Source organism: Macrotis lagotis, chromosome 7 (assembly GCF_037893015.1).
Source record: "Macrotis lagotis isolate mMagLag1 chromosome 7, bilby.v1.9.chrom.fasta, whole genome shotgun sequence".
Taxonomy (NCBI): Eukaryota; Metazoa; Chordata; class Mammalia; order Peramelemorphia; family Peramelidae; genus Macrotis; species Macrotis lagotis.
Genome location: NC_133664.1, coordinates 96,021,057 through 96,045,961, shown reverse-complemented (window position 1 = coordinate 96,045,961; position 24,905 = coordinate 96,021,057). Strand labels below are relative to the sequence as shown.

Sequence of the window (24,905 nt, the reverse complement as noted above, 5' to 3'; positions counted from 1 at the left end):
CTTTTGTCTCTTTCTTTAAAGGAAATAAGAAGAGGATACCCATGGGAGAAATAGACATACGGGGTCCCACTGGAGATGTCGGGTTGTATCTACCACCACGGAAAAAAACCTGTGTTTCTAACCTCGGTCACTCGGGATGTGACAGTGTGGAAGACAATTCTATAGGAAAAGCCAGAAAGATATTGAGACCACGTTCCATCCAGAAGTCTTGGTTTCAACAGTTTCCATGGTTGGTCACGAATGAGGAGCAGACGACTCTATTTTGCTCTGCCTGCAGGGAGTACCCATCTGTTCGGGACAAAAGGTCTAGGTTAATAGAAGGTTACATGGGACCTTTCAAGGTGGAGACACTCAAGTATCATTCAAAGAGTAAAGCCCACAAGTTTTGTGTTAATGCTTTGGTTGCAAGGGATCCCATTTGGGCAGCCCGTTTTGAGAGCATCGGAGAAACCCCTGAGGATGTGCTGACCAATGCAGAGCATCTCTTCAATGTAGATTATCCTGTCCTCTACCCACCAGCATCCCTGGACAATTATGACAGTTTGGTTGAGCTTTTACCAAACTCTAGATCTGAGCCGGGAGATACCACTGAAAATAGAACCACGTCATCAACTCTCTACTTGGATTGTATTTCAGATGTGAGGCAGAAGGATGCTATCAGTGACATCTATACCTCATCAAGCATCAATGTTTTGTTGGATGATTCCACAGAGTTCTTTTGTCAGGTACTATGTTTGAATGAGTTTTCATCCCTTTAATCAGTCATCAAGCATTTATTAAACATCTACTATGAACAGCATTATCCTAAGGACTAGGGATGCAAAGAAAGGCCCTCAAGGAACTTACATTCTAATGGGGAGACAGCATGTAAGAAAAAGTATGCACTTATAAGATATAATCAGAGTAGAGAAAAAGAAGTCCAGAGAATCTCAGGCACCAGCAGCTGGAGGGACCATGAAAAATACTCCTTTAAGTCAGTCTGAACAGTAGATGTTAAAGTAATGATAGGGAGTCTTTTATGGAAAGATTCATGAATTAAAAAGAAACTTCATTTTTGACAGGGAAATAAGCTTATATTCATTTACTTTAAAAATAGTAAATTCAATGAATAAATTTAAGAAAGCTACTTTAATATTTTAATGTTAGGGTTAATTAAGTAAAGAATAGAAACAGAAGGCTAAGGAAGAGGTGGGAGACAGAAGCACTCTAAAAAATAAAATTCAGTTTAATTTGTTGCAATGCTCTTTTTTCAAAGCAAAATGGAATGATATAAGCCTTAAATAGAAAAAAAGGGCAAACATTGCCAGATTTTGTTATAAAGTCATCTCTGCTTGGGATAGTAGGATGATTCCTGAAATTTTCCTCATTTTCAAAGTGAAGAATACCATTTTTATGTAAGGGGGAAAAAACTCCAAAACATTAATTTCCAGAGTGAATCTATGTCTTTTCATTTTTTATAAAGTCACTGTCATAGAAAAGTGTTTGACTCCTTTTGAAAGATTGCTCTAGGCTTTGTATTGTTCAGATCTCTTAATTTCTTATCCTTGCTGTTATTTTGGGAAGTAATGAAAAAGCCTAGTTCTTTGCATCCCCAGATGCCTTAATGATGGATGATGCAACCAGTTTGGGATTCAGTGTTTTAGTATCGAGTGATGATACCAGGACCAATTCTTAGTCATATCAAGTCGTGGTTGTCAATGTGAATCAAAGTTGTGTATGGAGCCCTACAATGTGCTGGAAAGAGCCCTGGCTTGGGAATCTGGAGATCTCCCATCTGTTCTAGGGATGATTTTGCTATGGACTGACTTTGGAATCTTGAGCAAATCATTTCCACTTCGAAGCCTAAATTCCTTCAACTATTCAGTTGAAGGTTTACTGCTGATCTCTAGTTAGAGAAACCCATGAATATTATCTTTTATATTTTCAGCTTTAGTTATATTAATCAGTGAACTTTCCTGGCTGAAAATTTCCACAGAGGCCATGAGGGGATCATCCAAATGGGAAAGGCTACTTTCAGGGGAGACATTTAAAGGAAGAAGGGAGTATTCCTATATTGCATTCTGCCTTCTTTTAGTAAGTCTTCTTTATGAAAGGCAGTACCTTAGTACCAGGGCAATTCTTCCTTTTCCCTCTTCCTCTGAAAGTTCAACCACAAGCTAGACAGAAGCCTGGAGTTCCTAAGATAAGCTGGTTCCTGTTAAAAACACTGGCTACCTCTGCTTGAGCCTTGCTTGCTCCATCCAGGTACCTGTATTTATCTGATTCTAAAAGAGATCTGGAGGTCCACTTTGTTAGTGCACTGATTTTGAGAGGAGTGGGGAGAGGCACAGCATGTGCTCCTGAGGGCAAGGGGAGAATTTTATTCCCAGCTAACCTCAGGATTCATATGGGTGAGAAGGAACTTACCAAGACTTTAGAAACTGGAATATGTTTCTATGAAGATATTCTCTTCATAGCTGCCTTTTTTTTTTCCTGCCAGGTCTTACCTGAGGAGGTTATTTATTTTAATTATAGGCCTCAGGATACTCTGATACTAAATGTACTAATTCCTCAGAAACCTGAGGATTTTCTGGGACCTTGCCAGACTCTTGGGGGTATCAGGAGATAGGCCCTGAGAAGGGCTATCATGGAGCCCTTTTGGATTTTTGAACATCTTGGGGGGGGGTGGCATGACGACTGAGTGCCAGACATTCTTTGTTTCAGGATTCTTCTGAGGAGGGGCTGTTACAGGAGGTACCGGTGGTGTTTGAGGAACTTCCAGTGATGTTTGAGGACGTGGCCATGTATTTCACCCGTGAGGAGTGGGCAATGTTAGACAAGCGGCAGAAGGAGCTGTACAGAGATGTGATGCGCATGAATTATGAGCTGCTGGCTTCATTAGGTAAAGATTCCTCTGGGAGTTTTGTTCACCTTGGTTAGGGCTCCAGTGACCTCTTACCCCCTCTCCATTCCTGTTCTCCAGTTTGCAGAGGTGCTGGCTTAGTTGCACCTCAAAAACCCTCCAGCTTTGGATTTCCTTATTATGCTTTTCCCCTCCAGCCTGGTTTTGTGCAGTTCAGGGTGAAAGTAGCAGCTGGCTAGCTGAGGATATTCTCATTGTTGTTATTCAGTTACAGGAACCTGTGTCCTCAGTGTCACTGAGTTGGTCATTAGCAAATTTGGAAAGATGATAAATATGTCTGTGTTCTTTCATCTAATACTCTTGAACCAGCCTTTCAGGTTTTTCTCATGTAAACTAACAGAATTAGAGAATGAAAACAGAGCAGAGATTACTTTAATTCAGTATTTATCATGAAGAAAGCACTGCAGCAGGCTCTGGGAGCTAGTTCACATAAGTTATATTGAATGTAAGAATCTACCAGTAAGGTGATCTGTTAGGGATAATCTTTTTAATAATTCATTTTATTTTATATTGCCTTATTTATACCAACTTTTGTTAAGTTTGTAGGCCAGAGATTACCTACCTAAAGACAGGAAGGATCATAGAATTCTAGATAGAGAGTTGAAGGGACTTTAGAATTCTTCCTCCTCATTTTACAGATGAGGAGTCTGAGACACAAAAAAGGTTAATAAACTTACCTTGTGTTCTGCATTGAGGGGCCTGAGACATGATTCAAACTCAGGACTCTAACCACTGTTTTTTTTAGCTGCCTCTCATAGACTAAAATGCTTCAGGCAAAGTCAGCTCTGGAAGGATGGGAAATGCTCAGTAATGAAATTCTGAAAAAACAAGGGGGGAAATGATTCCAGGAAGCAGGAATAATAGAATTTGTTTGAAGAGATTGTTGCATCCATCACAGGGAATTCATTCAAGCAACTTAAAGTGTAAAAAGAAGTGTACAAAAGATGGAAGCAAGTCCCCCCCACCAGTTGATTAATAGAAGTGTGTTAGAAACATCACTTTGTAAAATAGCATCAAACATGCTAAGAGTGAATAGGACCTTTGCTTGTTGGGGTTAAAGTGATATCAGACAGCAAAGAGAAGACAGAGCTGTCCAGTTTTTCTTTTGTTTCTGTTTCTCGGAAAAAGGGAATAATTTCCAGATTGGAAATGACAAAAGAAACGGGACTCACAGGTAGTGGTGAATACTCAAGATACATTAGGAAAGAGTATGAGAACACCTAGCTACTACTTTACGATTTCGGACTAACTGAATAGCCCAACCAGTGGTCTATATTTCTGGGTCCTGAAAAACCTGGCAAATGTAATTCTTGTGCTACTGTTGATGATATTTGAAAGATTGTGGAAAATGAGAGAATTACCACAAAGAGTTCTTATTTTCAAAAAAAGGAAAGAGGACAAACCTATGGGCTGTTGGATTTGATTTTGATTCCTGGGAAAATCCTAGAATGGATCGTTAAATAAATAGTTAGTACTCTTGGGAAGTTAGTACTTCTAGGAAGGGAAGTATGATTCCAAAAAGTCAGCATGATTTCATCAGAATGTCTGATTTACTTCATGGCATTTTTGAACGCTAGAAGATGAGGAAAACACTGTGGATGTAGTTTTACCTCTGTTGTAGCAAAACTTTTGAAAAAATGTCTCATACTGTTCTGGTGGAGAATATGCACAGAGGTGGACTAGATGATAATCAGATAGATGGATTCAGAACCAATTGGATAGCTAGACTCAAGGGTAAGTTATTAACAGCTCAACAACAGTGTGGCTCCCCAGAGATTTATGTGCTTGGCCCTGTTTAACATTTTTTTATTAATGACTTGGATAAGGTGACACAAAGCTAGGAAGAAGAACTGGCCCAGTGGATCCAAAAGAATCTTGAGAAGCTAGAGCAATTAGATTGAATTGTTTAGATGACCTACAGTTAGGCAAAATGAAAAGGCCTATGTTTAGGTGCAAATGAACTCATATGTATAAGATGAGCGAAGTATGAAGAACTTGTGGTTCTACAATATCTGGGGGTTTTAATAGACTGAAAGCTTAATATGAGTCATCAGTATGATGCGGCAACTAAAAATAAAACTTAATGCAGTCTTGGATTGTATTAAGAGGGATAGAGCTTCCTGATATAGGAAGGCGATAGACTCACTGCCTTCTGTTCTCATCAAACCTGCTCTGCAGCATCATGCTCAGCTCTGGGTGCCCCACTGGAAAAGTCCCAGAGGAGGTCAACCAGATTGATAAAGGGTTTAGAACCCATGATTAGTAAAAGGAACAAGGCATCTTTAGCCTGGAGAAGAAAAGACTCGGAAAAGACATGATAGCTGTGGTTAGGAATGTGAAGGGGGATTGTCTAATGTTTGTCCTTCATGGTTTTGAAGAAGACCATGATGTCAGGGAGGTGATGCCATGACAAGCATGTGAATTGGATTTGAGTGAGAGTGTGCTATGCTAAGGCACCAGCCTTACTTTCTCCTCCAGGGCCATCTGGATCCAGTGGCCGGATATGAATCAGGACAACTGGAGATGGCCCTGCATATGAGGCAGTCAGGGTTAAGTGACTTGCCCAAGTAAGTAAGTATTAAGTATCTGAGGCTGGTGCCACAGAGTTGTGAAAGGAAGTCACTGGAGAAGGAAATCATTAGACTTTTCTGTTTGGTGCAGGAGGGCATATCTGACAGCAGTAGCGAGAGCTACAGAGAGGCCAGCTTGGGCTGAATGTTAGAAAGTCCTCCTGATGAGAATGAGCTGTCTTGACCCCTTCCTTACCAGGTCTTTAGACATCAGGATGATGACTTATTGGGTATTTCTAGTGGACATTCCTGTCATTGGCTTCACTAGCTGGATTGCTTGGTTACTAAGGTTTCTTTATGCTTCAGATTTTTTTAAGAAATGATTATTGTACATGAAATACAATATTGTACGTGACTTTTTTATCTGTTATGGCAATTTGCTTTGTAGTCCAATCTTCCAGAATTTATCAGCCATTTTTGATTTGTAAAAATGTTTTTAATTCCATTGTTTAATCATACATAATTTTGCATGTGCTTAGGAGTAAAGCAGTAAGCCTTTGTTGAACACATTTCATAATATTTATTAGTATGACCAGTGTTATCTGCAAAATGTGAAATTTGGAATAGATGATCTCTCTAATTGTTTTGTTATTTTAATAGCCTAATACTGATCCAGAGGAGGTTTTTAATATAATGAATTTCACATACTGAATTAATTATTTTTTTTATCTAGACTCAATTATATTGGGATCATAATCCCCAAATCCCTTCCTATCCCGCCTTACTCCCTGCGCATAGAGACATACACACAAACCAGATATATAGCCTCTTTAGCAATTTGTTGAGAATTGAAGCTTATGTCAGAAAATCCATCAGATGTTTTGTACTACTGGGCAAGAGACTTAAACAGTAATGCTTTAATTGTCAGAGATTTGGACCAGTATATCTAGTTTGTCACTAACCTCTTTTGTCTCTGATTTTTTATGCAGAATCCTATTATCACTAAATACCTTTGTATAGTTTAGACATGTGTCTTTGAGGCACTCAACAATGTTGACTATATTAATTTCTCAAATTCTAAAATGATCTTTTTTTTATAATCTATGAAACTCTGCTGTTACATTAAAATACCCCACTTTAAAGAAATCAGACTGTGGAACTATATCATTTTCTGCTTGTTTCAATAGTTATTTCCTACTGAAAAATGTACTTACCATTTTTAAAAGCTATTTTAAGATACAAAGGTGAATATTTTGAAAGCATATGGATTTATTCCCAGGTAGAAGAAGCATTGGTGTCCTGTAAATATGAAAATCAATGACTTTTTTTAATGCTTTTTGTTCTCTATCTGTCTCATCTTGATGGAGATATAAGGAATTGAATTGTGATATGACTATTCTTTTACTGTGACTGTAAAGATTCTTTTAAGGAATTGTGTATGTTGGTTTTCTTGTCCAGTTAGGTAGATTACTACCTATAGCCACTGGTAAGTTAACCATCATCTTAGATCCTAAGATGTAGGGTTCACCTGTTAGCCCTTTCATGCTCTCCAAAGTTATCTCATTATTTTTGATGATGTTGGTAATATAGTGTTTTTTGGACTAGTTTATGTGCATTTGTTTAACTCTAATAAAATAGTTTATATGAAATAAAACCTGGGACAATATGTCCATTTTAATTGTATAAACTAATATCACAGATATTTAAAGAATTTACCACAGTATCTGGTGTGAAATTATTGTGTGAAATGCTAAAAAAAAGTATGGGAGCAAGGACACATCCTTGTTTCACTTCATTGGTGACTTGGAAATCTCGAGACTATTGTCCACTATCCAGAACCCAGGCAAGCATGCTATCATGTAATTGATTACTATATTGATGAACTTTTCTGGGCAACTATATTTTGACATAATTTTCCATAAACTCTCATGACTGGTGGTATCAAAGGCCTTGGTAAGGACTACAAATGTTATATACAGACCTCTGTTCTGTTCCAGGCATTTTTCTTGGAGTTGTCAGGCAGCAAACACCTTATTGACTGTTTGTCAACCTTTTCTGAAGCCATGCTGGCTCTCAGGGAGGTGACCAACTTCCAGGTGAAGATCAGCCTATTGAGAACGTCTCTGGTAAGAATCTTACCAGCAATGACTAAAAGAGAAATATCCCTGTGATTGTCACAGGACAATCTATTCCTTTTACCTTCATAGAGAAGGACAATGGAGGCATCTTTGAATTCTTGAGGGATAACCTCTTTATTCCATATAACTTGGAAAATTTCAGTCAGCTTTTAGATGAGCAATGGACCCCAGCTGGAAGAGAATCAGCACTAGGTACTTTACCACTTGAAAGAAGCCTAATGGCAATCAAAACCTCTTTTTCAGTTGGAACTTCAGCTAGGGACTGATTGACTTCAACTTGAAGTACATGGGCAATAACTTAAGCATTGGTTGATGATGGTCTGTTAACACTATGGGAGTGTTCAGACCATCTCTCTAGGATATGCTCCCATGCTTTTTAGCATGATGTTTTTCAGCCATGTTATCAAACACCTTCACTGAGGAGGAACATGGCTTCAAGGTCAGTTACTGCACTGATGGCAAATTCTTTAACTTGAAAAGGCTACAAACCAAGACCAGAGAGGAGGGAGTATTCGTTTAGGATCTTCTGTTTGCAGATGACTGTGTTCTCAATGCAGCCTCTGGAACTTAGATGCCACAAAGTATGGATAGATTCTCTCTGCTTGTGCCAGTTTTGGTCTAACAATTAACACCAAGAAAACCCTGGTGCTCCATCAGCCAGCACCACACTATCCATATGTGAAACCATTGATTACAGCAAGTGGAGATGTTTTGAGTAATGTGGTCAAGTTCACTTATTTTGGCAGTGTCCTTTCCAAGGACATGCACATTGACAATGAGTGATTGTCAGAGGCTAGCTCAGTATTTTGGAGGCTCTGAAAGAAAGTATGGGAGAGAGGACATTAGACTGACTACAAAACTGAAATCTACAGAGCTGTTGTGCTGATTTCATTGCTATATTCCTGTGAAACCTGGACAGTCTACCAACACCATGTCAGGAAACTGAATCACTTCCATTTAATTGTCTTAGGGAAATTCTAAAAATCAGTTGGCAGGAGAAGATACAAGGCACTGAGGTACTTTCTCGAGCTAAGCTGTCTAGCATTCCAACATTCCTACAGAGAGTGCAACAGTGATGGTCTGGATGCGATGTTAGAATGCCAGATATAAGCTTGCCCAAAAAACTATTTTATGGAGAACTCACACAAGGCAAGCACACACAAGGGACTCAGAAGAAACAATACTGAGACACCCTGAAAGTCTCAGTGAAGAACTTTAGAATTGTCTGTACAGCATGGGAGACACTGGCACAGGACCACCCTGTATGGTGTGCCCTCATCAGTGAGGGTGCTGCACTCTATGAGGAAGGCATAATAGAAGCAGCTCAAAGGAACATGAAATCTGTAAGTTTAGAGTACCCACCCCAGGTGTTCACATGGACTATTTGTCCCCCACCCGGGTAGAGCATATTTGTCTGATCAGTCACAGTTGGATACACTCATTTGTCTCAAACATAGTGATGTCATTTTGGTCTTCTTCGATAATGAAGGACAAGAACCAACCAACCAATCCACAAACCAACCACTGTGTGAAATGGGAAAAAAAATTGAATTTTCCAGTGTACTATCAATCAATCAGTAAACATTATCAAACACTTGCCATTTGCTGAGTACCATGCTAAGTCCTGGGGAAACAAAAATAAGCAAAAGACAATTCTGACCTTTAAGGAGTTTAAAATCTAATTGGAGAGGCAACTTGCAAACAAATAGAATCAAAGGAAGTTATCTACAGGACAAAGAGAGTGCAGAGAGAGCCCTGGCAGTAAGTGTAAAAGGTGAGATTTTAGTTGAAACTTAAAGGAAACCAGGGCAGTCAGGAGTTGGAGTGGAGGAGGTAGGGCATCCCAGGCATGGTGGGGACAGCAAGAGAAAATGCCTGCAGCCAGGAGATGGAGGATCTTGTTCATGGAACAGCCAGGAAGTCAATGTCACTGGATAGAAGAGTATGTTTTGGGGGTGGCTAGGTCTAAGGGATTTTGAATACCAAACAGAGCATTTTGTATTTGCTTCTGCAAGCAATAGGAAGTCTCTGATCTACTGACTTTTTTCAGTTCTATGAACATGTTTTAGTATACTTTTCTGTGATTTAGAGGTTAAAATGGGCATATTCAGACCTCACTGATTTCTAAAGTCTGATCACTTGCCTTAACTTTTGTAGATATCATAGGATCATAAGGGCAGATTGGGTGACACAATGGATAGGATGCCAGGTGGAGTCATGAGGAATTGTACATGACTGAAAATGACTCAACAGCCAATCAAAGCTTTGTAGATTTGAGGGCATTTGTGTAGTACCCTCCTTTTTTTTATTTTCAAGTAACATTTTATTGATATCTTTAGGTTTTACCTTGACTTCATTTCTTAGCATATTCTTTGCTTTCCCTTCTAGAGAGCTATCCTTTAAAGAAGATGGGCAAAAAACTGCTTCATCAAAAGTAGCTAGTGCTAGTGGCAGCACCAGGGGCAGGAATAGGGAACATTCTAGACCCTGAGAAGAAAAACCAGACTGAGATAGAGCACCAGGACAGGAAGCATCAGGGCAGAAAGAGATTCCTGGACATCCATCCCTCAGTCAGTGCTGGGTGCAAGAACTGATGTCATCTGGCAGCTCTGTCTGCCATTACTTAGTTTTGGGTCACAAATACAGGGTAAATGGAACATTTAGGAACAGGACCCTGAAAGTGTTGAACAGGGGTTATATTCTGAAAAATAGTTTGGTTCTGAGTCCAGTCCCAAGTCATGACTGTTCTAGCCTTTAGCTTTTATGTGAGCCTGCAATGGAATAACCAGGACAGGAGTCCAAGACTGAAGGGGAGTCAGTATCAGTTACTCTGAACCTCCAGAGACTCTCAGTGATTATGAGTCCAGTCAGTCTACTGAAACTTAACTGCACTCAAAACAAATCAGAAACTTGAAGAGGTCAGAACAGAAGGGGAGTAATTAGAGCATTTCCAGGATCACATGTTGTTGCTATTGGTGTTCAGTTGTGAGACCCCTCTTGGGGTTTTTGTGGACAAGATATTGGAGTGGTTTGCCATTTCCTTCTCCAGCTCATTTTGTAGATGAGAAAACTGAGCAAATAGAATATCTGAGTGGATTTGAATTCTTGAGGATGAGTCTTCTGATTCCAAGCCCAGTGCTCTGTCCACTGTGCTGCTTTGCTGCCTGCCTAGATACTACTACTTTGGAAATATTGAAAATTTGCAGGCCCCTATATTGAATTGTGAGAGCAGCAGGAGGATATGAAAGGACAGAAGCCTAGACCAGATATTCCTCTCCTTTCTATCCCATCTCCCACGAAAATACCCAGAGCCCAGTACAAACATCAAGTCCAAAATCAAGATGTAGACTCAAAAAATAAGCAAACAAAAAACTCAACAAAGAATCCTACCATTAAGAGCTCCCGTGGTAGCAGAAAAGCTCAAGATACCGAAACAGAAGATGAGATCTTGAAAATATCTATCAACAAAATATCTAAAAAAAGAAATGCAGCCTGGACACAAGCCTAAGAAGTTTTCCCAGAATAGTTAAAAGTGTTTCAAAGAAAAAAAAGAACAAAAAAGTGATTGAAAAGACCAAAAGAGAGTGGTAGATGAAAAGAAATGAAACCTATAAAAGTAAGATGTAAAAAGGGAATTAATGATTTCGTAAAAGTTATAAAACATTATTGAAAATAAACTCTTTGAAAATAGTCAATTGTAATAATAACCTTGAAAATGGCCAAATAGTAGCTAATGACTCCATGAAACATTAAGAATAATGGAATAATCAAAAGACTGAAAAATCAAAGAAAATGTGAAATATCTCCTAGGAAAAACAACTTGACCTAGAAAATAGATTGAGGAGAGATAATTTGAGTATCATTGAACTACATGAAAGCCATGAACAAAAAAAGACTCTAGATACCATATTTCAAGAACTTATAAAAGAAGACTTCTCACCTCTCTTCAAATTGGGTAGGATAGGTTGGGGTGGGGCAAAGTAGAATCTGAAAGAATCAATAGATTCAAAAGAACCAATAACTTGAAAGAATCTCCAATATGAAAACTCTTGCATATATTAGAGCCAAAATTCAGAACTTCCAGGTGAATGGCATACTTCTGTGCTTTAAGAAATGACAAAAGGGGCGGCTATGTGGCACAGTGGATAGACAACTAGCTGGAATCAGGAGGACCTGACTTCAAATCCAGCCACTTAATAATTGCCCATTGCCTTGCAAAAAAAAAAAAAAGAAATGACGAAAACTAGTGGTGGCAGACTCAAATAGAAATGATCCTAGCCTTTGCATATTGCCTTAGAAAACCACAAATAAACATTTTCTAGTTATATTTTAATATAGTTATGGGATGATCACACTGAAGAATTTTGCCAATATGGGGAGTTTGACACATTGATGAAAGCATTGATTTCAAGAAACCTGGAAAGATAAGTATAAACTGTTGCAGAGTGAAGTGAGAGAACCAGAATAGTTCCATACAATAGCAACATCTTAAGAACAGACAACTTTTTTAGACTTAAGGTCTCAGTTCAATACCATGTCCAGACTTGATTCTAGAGGCATGCTATCCACCACCTGACAGGTGACAGGCTCAGGCTCAGGAAACAACATTTTGAACATGACCAGTTGGGGAATTTCTTTTGCTTGACTATGAATGTTTGTTACTAGAGTTTTCTTTTTCTTTTTTTTCCAGTGAGGGAAGATGAAAGTGGGGAAGTGGAAGAGAGGGGAAAGCTGATGTTTGTTGATTAAAAAAATTAATTAAAAATGGATTACTCAGAGCCTTAGGGTTCAAACAGTTCTTTCGCCAAAAACATTCCAATACTTATTGGCAAGAGCAGTTCCAAAAGTATTTCAGATAATAATAGATTGTTGGCAAAGTTCAAAGTGACTAGGCTTCTGGGGAACTTCCAACAGAAGTCCTTAAATCTACTTTAATACTCCTTTTTCCTTAAAGGGTCAGCCAGTTGTTTGGACAAAGTTTAGTCCTCCATCTAGACCATAACTTCCTCATATACATAAGTTGTTGTCTAGCGTTAATTCACACCAGTCTACTTCCACTAATAACCATGCTGGTCCACAACATAGGTCTGAGTTCATCTCACATTAGATTGTAAGTTCCCTGAGAATAGAAAATTTCTCATTCCTTCTATTCATATCCCTATCACAATGCTTGACATAATAGGTGCTTGTAAAATGTTCTGTTGATTGTCCTCTCTAATTTTTTTTAGTCATTTAGGTGAATAGTTGTTAGATTGATTAGCCACTCATTAGATTGAGTAGTTGAATGGTTGATTTCCATGTCTACCTTAGATTTATGACATTGCTGACATATTTTATTACTTTTCTTTCCTCCCATTTTTTCTTTTTTATTGCCTTAAACTTGCCACTGACCCTTATAGATACCAGTTAGTCCTATTGGTTGTCCTTAAAGCTAAAGAGGTTGATACTCCATGGTCTTCATGGCTAGAGGAAATTATTTTTTACCTAGATACCTCATTTTTTTTAAATAGAAAACTACTTTAAATCTTATCTTGCCCCTAACTCCTACTCTGAGGTGGGAATATGGCTATCATTGAGATTTTTTTCAAGCCGATTGTTATTTCAGGTATTTGCTGTGTGTGTGTGTGTGTGTGTGTGTGTGTGTGTGTGTAGGGGTTATAGATGGGTCAGTGGATTAATCACTTGTGAGTATAATCTCAATGTGATTTTTGTACTTGGAACAGGACCTGCTGCCGCCAAACCAGATCTGATCTCAAAGCTAGAGCGTAGGGCGGCCCCGTGGATCAAGGATCCCAATGGTCCAAAGTGGGGGAAAGGTCGTTCTCCAGGTGAGTCTACCAAATGAGCCCCAATGAGGGGGATACTGATAGGGCTTCTATCATGATTTCTCAGCTGTAACATTACATACCATATTGGATAATTGGGGGGTGGTCTCAGGAACCTGTCCAGCTAAGAGGACAGGGAACAATTGGGGTAGAAGACAGGTCCTAAGATATGCCCTTTTTATAAGGGGTCTTGTTGCTTATGAGAAGAAGCAGATATTAAGGGACCATATGAGCTACCAGACTTTCTTAGGACCCCAGTTCTTCCCAGGATCACAACTGGAACTATCTTTTGATATTACATTGGATAGAGTACTGGCCTTGAAGTCAGGTTGACTTCTATTCCAATGCTTCCTTAGGCACTTAACTGAGTAACCCTGGACAAATCACTTAACCCTCTCTCATCTTTAGTTTTCAGATCTGTAAAATAGAGAAAATAATTAATGCCACTTACTCATAATCATGAGGATCAAATCAGATATTACACAAGAAGGGCTTTGCAACCTTAAAGTGATTATTAAATGCTTGCTGTTGTTGTTATTAGTGAAACTGTCTAGGTTCTGTGAGGAGGAAATGCAATCAATAGACTTTTTTGTTTCTGGCAAGTAGTATCCTCCAGGGCATAGAATTCTGTGGAAGTCAAAGTGCTTCTTCTCTTTATGAGATCCCCTTGAACGGTAGAGTTGCTGCTAACAGCATCCTCAGTGACTTTGATTTAGTTACTTGTCAGATTATCACTTGACCCAGTATGGCTGTAGGCAATGAGGGTGTCAGGCAGAAGAGTCTAGGTAGATTGGGGAAATAACCTGTCATGAATTCAATGGATATTTAGAGGTTATGAAAGACAAATTTAAAAAAAAAACCTGTGGTCATAGACATTTTCTAGGAAGGTGTCCACCTTTTCTTTGGTTCATCTTCTCTTACTTTGTGCCTGGGTGCACATTTCTTGCTTTGAGGTCTTTGAGTGAATAGGGGACTTTAGGGAAAAAAGGTGAGACCTCTCTGACTGACTTTGTATTAGAGCATCAAAAATGACATTTTTTTAATCTTTTTATGAAGGGAAAAAGAAGACTGTTCTTACCACCAAAGAGGTCGACATATCTGCATCTGCTGGACTTCCTTTGCTTTCTTTAGGAGAAGTTTACTCCTGCCCTAATCCTGGCAATAGTGAAACAGAAGGAGATGTGACTGAGAAAGTGAAGAAGACGTACCGACCCCGATCAATCCAGAAGTCTTGGTTTGGGCAGTTTTCTTGGTTGATAAGTGATCCAGAAGAAACCACGCTGTTTTGCTCAGCTTGCAAAGAACACCCTTCTCTCCATGATAAATCTTCCAGATTAGTTAAAGGGTATACAGGTCCTTTCAAAGTGGAGACTTTAAAGTACCATGAGGTCAGCAAAGCCCATAAGCTTTGTGTTAACACAGCAGAGGTCAAGGAGGATACACCTCGGGCTGCCCTTGTCCCAGTAGTGCCAGAAATTTCTAGTGACTTAATGGCAAACATGGAACACTTTTTTAATGCTGCCTACTCTATTGCTTACCACTCAAGACCACTGAATGACTTTGAGAAGGTTCTTCAGCTTCTACAGAGCACAGGGACCATGATCCTAGGCAAGTATCGAAACCGTACTGCCTGTACCCAGTTCATTAAATATATCTCTGAGACACTGAAGAAGGAGATCCTGGACAATATCCGTAATTCCCCCTGTGTGAGTGTGTTGTTGGACAGCTCCACAGACTCATCAGATCAGTCTTGTGTGGGGATTTACATAAGATACTTCAAAGAGATGGAAGTGAAGGAGTCCTACATCACACTGGCCCCACTCTACAGTGAGACAGTGGATGGCTATTTTGAAACTATAATTTCTGCTCTGGATGAATTGGATATACCATTTCGGAAGCCTGGGTGGGTAGTGGGCCTAGGGACTGATGGTTCAGCCATGCTTAGCTGTAAGGGAGGTTTAGTAGAGAAGTTCCAAGAAATAATCCCTCAGCTGTTGCCAGTCCATTGTGTGGCCCACCGGCTCCACCTGGCAGTAGTAGATGCCTGTGGAAGCATTGACTTGGTCAAGAAGTGTGATCGCCACATCCGGACAGTGTTTAAGTTTTACCAGTCCTCAAACAAACGACTGAATGAATTACAGGTGGGTGCGGCTGCCTTGGAACAAGAAATTGTACGCCTAAAGGACTTGAATGCCATCAGATGGGTGGCAAGCAAAAGGCGGACGCTGAATGCCCTAATTGTTAGCTGGCCTGCCCTGGCCAACCACTTGCAGAGTGTGGCAGAGGCTGGGGGCCAGATCGGTCACAGGGCTGCTGGTATGCTGAAACTGATGAAGAGCTTTCACTTCATCAAGTTTTGCCACTTTCTTCTGGACTTCCTAAGCATCTACCGGCCTGTGTCTGAGGTGTGCCAGAAAGAGGTTGTGCTGATCACGGAGGTGAATGCCACCCTCGAGAGGGCTTACGCTGCCTTGGAGAGCCTCCTTCACCAGGCGGGGCCCAAAGAGGGAGAGTTCAATGCCAGTTTGAAGGAAGGCCGGCTCCATGGAGTCCCTCTGGACCTGACGGAGGTAGCTGAACGACGCTTCCAGACTGACAGAAAGAAGACAGTCTTAACTGGGATGGGCTACCTCCAGAGAAGGTTTGATGCTGACCGGCCACCCCAGCTTCGGAGCATGGAGGTGTTTGATACAAGGGTCTGGCCAGATGGTGCCGAACTTGCTGACTTTGGGAACAGTGAGATACTATGCCTGGCCAGACATTTTGAGCTTTCCCTCCCAGCAGGCTACAGTGAAGAGGGCCTTCTGGATGAGTGGCGGGGCCTCAAGACTGCTGCGAGGAGTCTTCCCTTCTCCATGCTATGCAAGAATGCCCTTTGCCAGCATTCTCGCTTCCCCCTGCTGAGCCAGCTTATGGCTGTGGTGGTCTGTGTGCCCATCTCAACTTCTTGCTGTGAGCGGGGCTTCAGTGCCATGAACAGGATCAAGACAGATGAGAGGACCAAGCTCTCCAATGAGGTCATCAACATGCTTATGATGACAGCAGTGAATGGTGTGGCAGTCACCGAGTATGACCCACAGCCTGCCATACAGCACTGGTACCTGACTTCCTCAGGCCGACGCTTCAGCCACGTCTACACTTGTTCCCAAGGACCACCTCACTCTGATGCAGGTAGATAAGTAAGAGAGCATGGAGACAAGTGTGATAGACTTGTGACAGTAGTAAAAATAAACCTTCATTCTCTGAAAAATTCTGTGGGCCAACTAATCTTATCAGTGGGTTTCTTTAAGACTCTGTACCACAGGGGCAGCTAGGTGGTGCAGTGGATAGAGCGCCAGCCCTGGAGTCAGGAGTACCTGAGTTCAAATCCAGCCTCAGACACTTAATAATTCCCCAGCTGTGTGGCCTTGGGCAAGCCACTGAGCCCCATTTCCTTGCAAAAAAAAAAAAAATCTGTACCATATACCAAAGCTGAAAAATCGTTTCCTCCTCTAGCAGTGTTGCAACCTGCCTTCCTCATTTTTCCAGTTACCCTCTTCTTCCTCCAAGACTTTAACTTGTAGTCGTAGCACTGAGTCTCAGAGTTGATTTCTGTTTTGTAAGCAGCTACAGAGCCCTAGCTAGAATAGCTCCAGAGACTCCAGCTTGATGACCCTGGAAATGAGGAAGAGAAGCCCAAGAGTGAAGGTGTGAGGAGGAGGAGGAGACAATGGAGCCCCCAGAATAAGCAGGGAGAAAACTAGGCTTCAGGTAATTAATAAGCATGTATCAAGTATCCACAATATATGACCTATATGGTCAGTTTCATCCTTAGCTGTTGTGGAAATACAGAAGTAGAAGATTCAGGCTTGCCCTTCTTGGAGTTCTTAGGGAGAAAAGATGTACACATGGGAAATGATGAGGAAAGAATATTGGATGGTATGCAATTGCTTATGCTATGGTGATGACTTAGGGATGTTAGCCCTTCAAAGGGCTGGCCCTATTTTTCAAACTATAAGTAGATTTACTTTATGTGGTGTTCACTAGACCCACCTTAGGGTTCATGGGAGAAGGGGAAGGTAGTTCTGTTCTTGACTTTTCCCTTCTGGCCAGTTATAGATTCTTCTTCACCACCAGGTACTGAGTTCAGGAGTGAGAACATGGGAACTCTCTATATGGAGAAGATGGTGTCCCAGGAACAAGCCTTGCAAACCTATGAAAAGTCTGTCAAGATATCACAAGATTATGTCAGAGACTCAGCTAACGGACTTAGATGTCTCACAGCAGTTAAGAGACCCAACTGTCCAAATGAAGAAAGAATCTTCCAGGAGCAAGGAATCCAGGGGCTCTCTCAGGGAGCCACTTAACCAACTTTTAGGGATAGGTTTTCTAAGAGAGATCATCTGAAAATTTCTTGGAATACTGATCAGCTGCAGGCTGACTAGATCCTGTTCCTTGGAACTCAGGGAGATGCAGCCCTCGGAGGCCACATCATTCTCACCAGGCTTAGCAGCACATCCTTGGAGGAGCAAGTCCCTTATGGGTTAATGTGCAGGGAAATTACTTACTATTAAATTAATTACTATTTCCTTCTTTAAAAGTGCCAGAAATGCATCTTGTCAAGAAGGACTTGCCCTTATAACTGGAAGAGCTTCAAGTATAGGACAATTTGTTTGGGTAGACTTATTCCCAGGGACCCACTGGGAAAGCTGTCCAGGAGTCTGCTAGCTCACTTGCATTATGGATACTACCACATTGGTAAAGAAGGATAGAACTTGACCCCAATGGGGGTCATAGTGTGTGAAAGCCTAGATTATATGGCTTCCAATCTAAGATTTCTAGGCCAGGGCTTAGGGGCTTCCTCGGTTTTAGGGTGGGTTTAGACATCTAATGTGAGCCCAAACTTAACTAAGGAAGAATTCTCACCTACTTCTGGACAGGTTACCTTTTAAAGGTCAGTAATCCTTCAGACCTAATCACTGGAGAAAGATGAGTCTGGAATGAGCTAATGAACTTGTGTAAAAGCTACAAGTTTAAAGGCAAATGGGGTCTGGTTCTATCCAAGGTTATTCCATTTTTATTTTCTGTGCCTCAGTGTTCTCTCCTTTGTGCCATGCCGGATTCAAGGCTGGTGATTATGGAACCATAGTCCTTTTTCCACCCTTGACTGATATTTCTTTCAATTTTCTACCCTTGACTGGTATTTCCTTCAATAATTTAAAAAGTATTAACTTTATATCTCTGCAGTCAGATTAAATTTGCCATTTTCAAACTGCTCTTCAGTGAAGTAGAAAGAGCAAAGTGAGTTTTAATATTACTAGGAATATTAGGGTATGGCTAATGTTGCTTCTCACTTAACCTTTCCTTATTCATGGATAGGAACTCCCTACTTTCCCAAACTTTCCTTCTTAGGAAATAGGATGCATATCTGGTTCCTAGACTTAGCTTATTTCAAATCAGGATGAGAAGTAGTGCCACATCTATCACAATTCCTGCTTATAAATACAGGAGAAGGGCAGAAACCACTTAAAAAAATGAGTCTTTTGCTACTTACTGTTGATTGTAAAGTTCCTTTTACCCAGATTGACTGCCCCCTTTCCTAATAGATTTATTCCATATTCCTTTATTACATGAAGTCTTTTTACTGTCTGACATCTTGTACCCCTCACTATGCAGACAAAACTTTCATGACCTGACTGAGCCCTCAGCCACATGGGGCATCTTAATTCTCCTTTTCTCAGTGATGGTGGAACCTTCTGCCCCACATTTCTGTCAAAATGCTTCATTCGACCCAAGGGGTTCAGGGATTTGAGATATATCTTGTCCTCCAAGCCTTGAGGTACCTTTTCCAATGTAACTGGATTGGGAGGCCAGTCTTCCTATTTATCCATGTTGATTTAGTGAGTCTGTCTGGAAGCTTGGGAATTAGTCTCAGATGTTTAGATGGACTTCTAGGAACTGGGCATGGACTGGAGGAAGACAAAACTGCCCCAGGTCTCTATGGTGAATGATGGTAGCCATTATGTGCCCAGTCCCCAGGGTGACATTGCATAACATTCCTTTCTGCTTGGAGTCGGCCTCCTATTCCTGTCCTGTTATCTTTTGCTCTTTTTTCTTTACAAAATCCCTTGCCAACACTGGTCTTCCAAGTGCCCTAAGCAGGGCATGAGATCAGTTTGATCTTTGATACTGGACAAGGGGGGTTTCCTCTGAGATGAATTTGTGATTAGAGGTAAAAACCATGCTAGAAAAGCCTAAGGAGGGTTTTGTCAGGACCAGTGTGATTGTTGAATTCCTATTTGGATGCACTTTGAAAGAGGCTGTCTGTTTGGCTTTTTGAGCCAAGTTGCCCCTCAGACTGTGGTGACTGAAAATGTATTTATTTATACAAAGCAGTGATTGTAGATGTACACATTACATAAACTTCCTCTAGTAGAGTGGGAGTCACAGAAGGAAGAGACATCTTTTTTGCTAGACTTATAACTCTATAAATAAGCAAGGACACAGGGATCTTTGATGAAGTTTTTGCTTGAGGGCTTAGAATGGAAAGTTCTCTGGCAGAAATGGCCCTGGGGAAAGCCTCAAGACTTGTTTATTCTCAGTTTGACTTTCATCCTCTGTATTGGAAACTGGACCCTGGAAATTCAGTTTAGTAGATATGATCCCTCTTGCACCACAAATGGCCTATAGAGATGGGTAAGGAGGAGCCAAAATTTGACCTAGATAAGGCTTCAGGCTGTAATCCCCCCCCCCCCCGCCCCCTTAAAGAGAACTCTTTCCATATGTATGTCCCTGCATATCTGTTATCCTATGATTGGTGTCCACTACAGCTGTCATTCTGAGTCACCAGCCTTCTAACCAGTAGCTTTAATCTATAGCCATAAAAAATTGGGACTGGGAAAGAGATGAGTTTGGCCACTTCATTTCTCCTGCCTATCCCATGAGGGGGATGGCCATAATCTGGATGTCATCCATATGCAATCCTAGTGTGTACTGGCAGAGAATTCCTTATTTTATGAGTACTTATCATCTGGATGACAGGAAGGACAGCAAAGACAACCCAGCTCATGCTGGTATCCACTTGGTCCAGAATCCACAAAGTGGGGGCATTAGGAGAAGGCGACTTAGGTATCTCTTTTCCAGTTCTCCTTGTTTCAGTCTGTGCAGAATGTTGCTGTTGTTTTTTAAAAAAACATTTGATTCTTAACCTTTTGCTATCTGAATAAAGCAAAGTTTTATTTCAGCATCTACTTCAGTTCTATACATTTCATTGGCAAAGATTTTGGGGAATGTGGAAGCTGGAGTTAAAAATTATTTTTCTATATTTTCAAGAGGCCAAAAAAGGTGCTAAGAGAAGATATGCATGTCTTTCAGGTCTAACATTATCTTTAGGCCTTTCTCTGACTCTTTAAAAGAGTTCAGCTTGTTTTGTCAATATAAATGTAGTGGAAGGAAGCCTAGGCTTGGAGTCAGGAAACCTAAGTTCCCAGGTGGACTCTGCTACTTGGTTAATCATGTCACCTATCTGAAACTCAGTTTCCTTTTTGCAGAATGGGAATAATATTATTATTATCTCTCCTTCCTCACACTAAGATTGTAAGAAAAGCAGTATGAACTATTATGAAAAGAGACAAGTATGTGGTTCAGGTAATGAGAATAACCAGTGATTCATCAGGGAAGATGTTTAGCTTCCTAATAAAAACTCTATTTCTACTACTGATGAAGGCTAACAAGCCAGGTTTCTAAAGCCCAGAGGCCCCAATCCATTATAGAGGGAAAGAGCCTCCACAACTCGCTTTAGTTATGACAGAATTTTCTCTGGAGGAAAGAACAAGGGTCCCAAGAGGGGTGAGTTCAACATCTGTGGGGAGCAGGCAATATTGCTTAGGGCCAGCTTCTTTGTTTATATGCAGATAAAGCCTTGTTTCACCATGTCTTCAGTTTTGAGCTATGCTTTGGAGTATTGGAGGAGATACTGATTTGTCGGGATGCAATGTGATTGGCCTTCATGGATTGAATCATTTTTTATTATGTGCATAGCATACTTGGGTATGACCTGTTTTCTCAGAATGAAATGTGACAAGGAAAAAAAAGCTCTCCTCAGCCATTCCCCTCTTACCCCTCTCCTTGACCTTTTAGCAAGAAAACAGTAAGGCTACAATATATACCTGTTAATAAAAATCATTTCTTCTGCTTCAGAGACCCCCCTAAATGGAAAATTACAGTATCTGATTACATAATAGAGTAGCCCAGCTCCTCCATCAAGAGGGGGCAGTCCTGGCTAATTATGATGACCCTTTCTGCTGCTTTCCCCACCACCAAGAATTTTGGGGATGGGGAGGAGATACATGGACAACAAAGGGAAGAGGGTAATGAAGAGGACCTTCTTCCTTGGGTAGCAGTGAGGAACCATAATGCACATCCATCAGAAAGAGATGTTTTCTGATGTGAGTACCAGTTTGTAAGAACCAGGGGAATTTCAGAGAAGGGAGGCAGAAGCAACTCCATCCACAAGAAGGAAAAGATGAAAATGAGTGAGATCATTCCACCACTCAACTGACAGTTCATGAGAGCAGGAGGAAGAAGACTATTAAAACAGTGCCTAGGCTAGAAGGTAGAGAGAATCCTTAGAGAGGTAGTTGAAAACTTGAGTGATTCTAACATCAAAAATATGATGAAAAATGATCTGTTGAAAAATGGTTCAAAAGTATGCCCTTAGGTACACTTGAGGATGGAATAAGGGAAAGGAGAGTTGACTGAATTGTCTCTTCCCCTGCCATGTCCACGATCTCAATCTTTAGTGGATGCCTTCCTGTAAAAATGTCTTCAGTGACAACAGAAGTAGAGGTCAGATACAAGGAAAACCTTTGAGCAAAGGACCTAGCCAGAGAGCAGAGGTTTGAGTGGGTTCCTTCCTAGAAGAAGGGGTCAGGTATGACTGACCTTTCAGTTGTGGTGTATGGAATTAGAAAGTCCAGTGCCTCTGGTGTCCCATTACATGTGGATCAAGCTTTGCATTTAATCCATAGCTCTTTCCAAGTTCAAGAAGCTACTCAACCAGAAAAGGTCATGGAACTTCTTTGAGTCCCTTTTAAAGGAGTTTTACTAACCTGGTTTGGGTCTATCAACAGTAGGATGGGAAGGACTAGGACTGACACTTCTTATGGAAAGAATTGTTTCATTTCTATTTACCAGTAGGAACTAGGGACTAGATCCTGAACTGCATTGACAGTTCAAAGATATGCGTTGAGTAGTGTTTAAGATTGTTTCTGTGTAGATCCATGGGGGTAAGGAAGAGGATTGAGAAGCAAGGAAAATCCAATTTCTACCTGATTTTTTAAAAAATTTCATTTTTCAGGGAACAGGCCTTTATCTTCTCTCCTGTGCCCAGTTTAAAAGAACTCTTGTAACAAGTAAACATAGTTAAGCAAACAAATTCAGCCTTACCTTTAGTTAGAATTGATAACCTTTTATGTGGTATGATTTGGAAGAATAACACATCTCCAAATATTATACACAAAAAAGTCAGATCATCTTGCCTCAGGACCTGAAATTTCACCTTTAAAAGTTAAAGCTTAAAGCTTGTATAGTAGCTATTGTAGCAGATTTGGAAGAATAAGAGTGTTGTGGTCTAGTAGAAAGAATGTTAAACCTGGATTCTACTTTGGCTCACAGTCATTGTATGATTTTGGGCAAATCACTTAACTTCTCAGTTGTGTAGCATGATGTCTAAATAGCTCATGAACCCCCTTGCCTACATGAAGTTCATTATGGGGTACATTAGGCAATCATATTTATACAGATGCTACTCAAGTCTCCGTCCACTGCATTCTTTATTGACTGATGGCAGGAACCATAAATATCCAAGTAGCTAGAACAAAAGAGCAAATTAGGAAGCAAGGAAAAATTAAATAGCACAATCATTATCTATCTTGTCCCCCAAACATTGGGGAATGCAAACTTCCACACATTCCCATACCAGTGGGAGAAGGAAGCTCATGATTCTAGTATCATGGATGAGCACTCACTGTCTCCCAGTCATCAGCTCTACTTCACTGCTGTACGAATATGCTTTAAAGCTTCAATTAACTGTCTGTTGAGTTAGATACTACTAATTCTTTGCTTGCAAGCTTCTGCTGCCATCTGCTGGAATCTCAACTGCTTCAAAGAAAGTGATACTGCTCTTTCATGAGATGGTCCTGGGCTGAAAAGTCCATATATCTTCAACTCTTTTGGAAAAAAGACATAAAACACAAAACATTCCCTGAGGCTGCTATTCATATATGAGTGGGCAAAGGAAAAATAATTTATTAAGCACCTAAATTTGGCAAATGAATACTGTGCTAAGCAGTTTTACAAATAAATCATTTGACACACATAGATATCTATATACATACATAGATTTCTGTATGTACACACACACACACACACACACAAAAGCATGTACTTAGATACTTTGCTAGATCACGGTTTTCATCAATATGGATCTTCTCTTTAATACTGCAGATTGAAACTTTGTGACATTTCATCTTGTGTGATTCTTGACCTTATCCTCCTGCAGGTCTTTGAAGGGGACCCACATAATGTAAATGGGCCTTCCTTTGCATTTCTTGAAATTACAGATACCAGTGAAGCAAGCAGTCTGTCTATCAATTATCCTTTCATCTCACTTAAGTGAATACAGCTTCTTTTCTAGTCATACTGCTATCTGATAAATCAAGTTCATTGTGGTATTCTTTGGTAACTATATTACAGCTTACTCATACCCACCATGTACTTCTAAATTCTCCTTTGGGAGATGTGATAGTCCTTGACTCAAAGCTTTTTCCCCTTTACTGAAAAATATTTTCAAATTATAAAAATATACAGTTAAAAACTGTAGTGAAAGGGGGTAACTTGGGATCATGAAAAGCACAATGCAATTTCTCAAATGAAATCTAGTCCACTCTCTTCCTCTCACTCAATTCTATGTCTAGTTCACTGCAGTATATATGCCGATGGATCAACTTTATATATTTCCATACAACTTTATCTGGGAAACATTAATTCTTTATCCACTGGGTTTTTGCTAAGTGGATAATTAAGTGATTTATTTTGAGTGATTGTACAGTTTCCCTAAATCAGGTTGATAATCAGCACAGTGTTTGTTGATTAATATTTTTGTTGTTATTTTTGCAAGGCAGTGGGGTTTAGTGACTTGCCCAAGGTCACACAGTCAGGCAATTATTCAGTGTCTGAGGCCAGATTTAAACTCAGGTCCTCCTGACTCCAAGGCCAGTACTCTATCCACTGCCCTTGTTGATTAATTTTAAAAGACATAATTAACCTAGCTGTGTGGCCTTGGGCAAGCCACTTAACCCCATTGCCTTGCAAAAACTTAAAAAAAAAAAAGACGTGATTAAGTCGAACAAAATACTTCTCCAAAAAGGTACCTACTTTGGCTTTTCCTGGAGCTTAGTTCCCTGGCTCTTCCCTTTGCTTTAGCCAGGCCAACAACTCAGGTTTCATGGAGGAACCTATGGAAAGAAAAATAGAGAAAGGTGGAAGGAGA

The 24,905-nt window shown here is 40.4% G+C and overlaps 1 protein-coding gene across 5 annotated transcripts in view; it reads left to right on the top strand.

The window, feature by feature from the left end:
* Window positions 1-24,517, top strand: part of ZNF862 (zinc finger protein 862) — a 37,668-nt gene extending 13,151 nt beyond the window's left edge. For all 5 annotated transcript variants that reach the window (XM_074193422.1, XM_074193425.1, XM_074193423.1 and 2 more), the window contains 5 exons: window positions 22-725; window positions 2,704-2,881; window positions 13,274-13,378; window positions 14,432-16,546; window positions 17,492-24,517. In XM_074193422.1, the coding sequence (XP_074049523.1) occupies window positions 22-725; window positions 2,704-2,881; window positions 13,274-13,378; window positions 14,432-16,546; window positions 17,492-17,721 (3,332 nt within the window). In that variant the 3' untranslated portion in view covers window positions 17,722-24,517. The remainder of the gene's footprint in view (window positions 1-21; window positions 726-2,703; window positions 2,882-13,273; window positions 13,379-14,431; window positions 16,547-17,491) is intronic.
* The last annotated feature ends 388 nt before the right edge of the window (window positions 24,518-24,905 follow it).